This window comes from Garra rufa, chromosome 20 (assembly GCF_049309525.1).
Source record: "Garra rufa chromosome 20, GarRuf1.0, whole genome shotgun sequence".
NCBI classification, from domain to species: domain Eukaryota; kingdom Metazoa; phylum Chordata; class Actinopteri; order Cypriniformes; family Cyprinidae; genus Garra; species Garra rufa.
In genome coordinates, this window is record NC_133380.1 from 16,540,101 (window position 1) to 16,543,735 (window position 3,635).

The 3,635-nt window shown below is 35.2% G+C and overlaps 1 protein-coding gene across 1 annotated transcript in view; it reads left to right on the plus strand.

Annotated features, from left to right (window-relative positions):
• The window catches only part of tmem51b (transmembrane protein 51b), a 13,683-nt gene extending 11,914 nt beyond the window's left edge, over positions 1–1,769 (plus strand). Inside the window, 4 exon segments of the mRNA XM_073826012.1 lie at positions 83–140; positions 142–261; positions 263–430; positions 432–1,769. Of these exon segments, the coding sequence (XP_073682113.1) occupies positions 83–140; positions 142–261; positions 263–430; positions 432–512 (427 nt within the window). The 3' untranslated portion in view covers positions 513–1,769.
• The last annotated feature ends 1,866 nt before the right edge of the window (positions 1,770–3,635 follow it).

Sequence of the window (3,635 nt, forward strand, 5' to 3'; positions counted from 1 at the left end):
CACTCTATTTAGGTGAAGCCTATTGAGCAATGTCTAACTCGTGTTACTAATGTCTGATAAAATTTCTCTCTGTAAATATTAGATCAGTTGATGAACCAGCACCCAGCTATGATGTTCCCTCCTATGAGGAGGCGGTCACACAGCGGACGGTACCCTGTTCGGCAGAGCAACTTGCGACAGAGCTACCAGCTGCCCTCATACGAAGACTTGATCGGTGCCGTCGAAAATGAAGGCCAGCAACCTAAAGAAGGTAATGGCCAAGGAGGCCCCTCAGCCAGCTCCTGACCTTGTACCCCAGCCTGCGGCGGCACCCGCCCGCAGCAGCAGCAGGGCCAGCCGCATCCTCAGACCTCTCCGAGTGCGCAGAATCAAGTCTGAGAAGCTCCACATGAAGGATGTTCGTTTGAATATCCAAAACCCTGGACAGAGTGTGGGTGGTGACCATTGAACCACTCACCCCACCACCACAGTATGAGGACAAGCCCCCTCAACTACCCACAGAAACAGTGTAATGATTTCAATCACTGGATTTTGTTGAGTGTTTGCATCTGTGGGGTGTTCGAAAGATGTTGACTCATCTGTGCGGAAGCAGAGAGTTTTAGTGAGTAGCTATAAATGTATCTGCCAAATTATGATAGGATACATTCATGTGCGCTGTCAGTGTTCTTGGACAAAACGCTAAAGCATACTTGATTGTTTTACAGAACTTTTTATATTTGAAGAACGGATTACAGTAGTGCATTGTATTTTTTTTTTTTTTTTTTAAACTCTACGAGGAAGGATATAAATGCCACAGCGCGTCTCTTGAGAGATACAGAGAGAGATTTACTTCACTGTTTACTTCCGAAGAACTACAATGCACATTGCAAAATATAAAAACAAAACAAATTCTTATTAAAAGAATAACGATGTTGGAAATGTCAAACGCTATTACTCAAAACCATTTTTTTGGAAAGGATTTTAAAATGGTTTTAAATCCGAATGTTCTAGTTTTTCAGCTTAATTTTTTACTACATTGAACCAGATATTGTGCTGTTGTGGCCATAATATTCAGGGATGGAAATAATTTATACAATAGATTTAATTCCAACTAATTTACTTAACTAATTTATTCAGAACCACTAAAATTAATCCAATTAATGCAATTAATTTTCTTTCACTATTTTTCACGTGTTTGTTAACATGTCACTGTCTGTTGGCGTATTTTTTTCTAAATGTATTGCTCACTGTATTTTAAAGGTGCAAAGATTTAAACGTAATTCCATTCTATTTCAATACAAGTGTTCTCACAACTCATAGGAATACTTAATGTTATTTGAGAAACAAACTCTGCTGTATTTTGAAATTCTAAGAAGTGATATAAAAAGAAGGGTCTGGATAACAAATGAAAATGCACCTTTGGGGACTTTAGTTTCTTGGGAAGCTCAACATTTAATTACTGAAGTGGAAATGAGTATTTTAAAGCTGAGCTAACTGCAGTTTGATGGAACAAACAAGCCATCATGCTGAAGAATAATGAAAATATGAATAAGGTCTTGTTGATGTCATTTTGTATGTGAGCTAAAAAATTGCCTTCGCATGTGGCACCTTTGAATTATTGTCTAATTTAATCTTTTCATTAGGGTTCAGAATCTTGGAAAAAGGTGGCTTTGCTATAGATTTAATTGTGACAAAAGGAGTACGATTGTGTAATTGCTACAGTCAATATTTTTAAAAAGCTCTGTACTTTATTTATTTCTTGTGGGGCGTAATAAAATTGTTTAAATCTATGTTTGTTCATCTTTATGGTTCCCCAAGTTGAGAAATAATGTATGCTGATTTGTAGCGCCACCTAGTGGCTGAGAATCGTACAAACAACATTAAGTTGCATTGCACTTTTCCTGCTGTAACTTTTAACGGCTGTTGTTTGACACTGAATAGAATCATTTAGGCCTTTCAATTTGTACGATGTACGACATGGAGGTGAGTCAATGATGAAAGTTTACGTTTTTGGTTGAGTGATTTCTTTAAACAACAGAACACAGTTATTATTTATCTTTTCTCAGTTGAAAACGTAATTGTAGTCCAACTCGGATGATATTTTCTTCTTTATTTATCATCATATGTGGATATTTTCCCAATCTTCTCTCAACTTACTTTTTCTCTCACGTTTCAGACATCACCCTGTGTGTGGAGTGAAACCTAGGGGTCTGTATTATGACAGGTATTTGAAGCCAAATGAAACTGCATTCATGAGTTGCCCCCAAGAGCTTAACATATTCAATCAATCATTTCATGAACCAGGATTTCACAGAACGTTGACTGAACTGAGGGTTGAATTTCAAGCAACCCCACTTCAGGCGTATGTGCCAAAATGAACCATTAGGCAAATGCTAGCGATTTTCAAAGTTCCATGAAAAGGAAATTAAGCTGTTACAATATCACCCAATCTAAACAAATGAGTATGAGTTATGGCTTTGCTAAACTGTGCTCTTACATTTTACAACATTTTTCATAATGACATTTTGAGATAAAAATTACAATGTTTTTTGGATTGAGTCGAGTTTGTCATAACTTGATTTTTGTCCAAAAATGATTCGAATTAAGCAATTTCACACTGAATATCATTACTAATGACATTACTATTTTAATATATTTTTAAAGTGTAATTTACTTTGATGGTACATATGGTTTTTTAACAGTCATTAGTCTTCAGTGTCAGATTTCTTTCAGAAATTATTTTAATATGCTGATTTGCTGCTTGAGTAACATTATTATCAATGTTGAAAACAGTGCTGCTTAATATTTTTGTGGAAACCGTAATACATCTTTTCATGATTTTGATGAATAGAGAGAAATAAACCATTTATTTTATTTTATTTCTTCTTTTTTGGCAACATTACTGTTCTTTACTGTTCTTTCAGTTGTACATTTCTATTTAATGTAGACTATTTTTTTCTGATTGATTAACACTTGAACAGTAATTAGTTGTGGCATTATAATGATTATTAGTTGTAGTCCATAATTAGATTTAATATAGGCCTATGGCAATCTGTAATGTATTATTCTCATTTAGAGCTGGGCAGTAACTGATTACATGTAGTCTGGATTTGTTATATTATTTACACAATAGCAATTAATTATTTCTAATTTATTGATTCTCCCTAATTTCTCTTTCATATTTTACTTTTCCTTTCTAAAATAGCCTACTGCTTGTATACATTCAGAAGTCTTCCAGTTTTGTGGACACAAAGACCAGTCTTTATGGCAATCAAATCGTTTCAAGTTTAGTAAATTTTTCAAAACTTCATCAACTACTGATTAACACGTTGATTTTTATTTGAGTTATCACTTGTAGGTTAAAGGATAACTGTTGCCAAAATGCAACCTGGGTTGTTGTTTTTTTTACTGTAAACGAGACAAACTTATATCTAAAAGCATAATTACGACAAACGAGCCGTTTTTGAGATTGACCGTGATTTCGTTTTGTGGTCAATGGCCGGTGAATGGGAGTACTAGGGGCATACATTTGAGCGCATCAAAATCAATATTTTTACAACACTAAGAAGGCTTGACACACCATGACACTTTGCTCGAAGTATCGCCTGGGTCTCTACACATGAACTCCAGCATTGAGAACATTGTTCGTGTACACA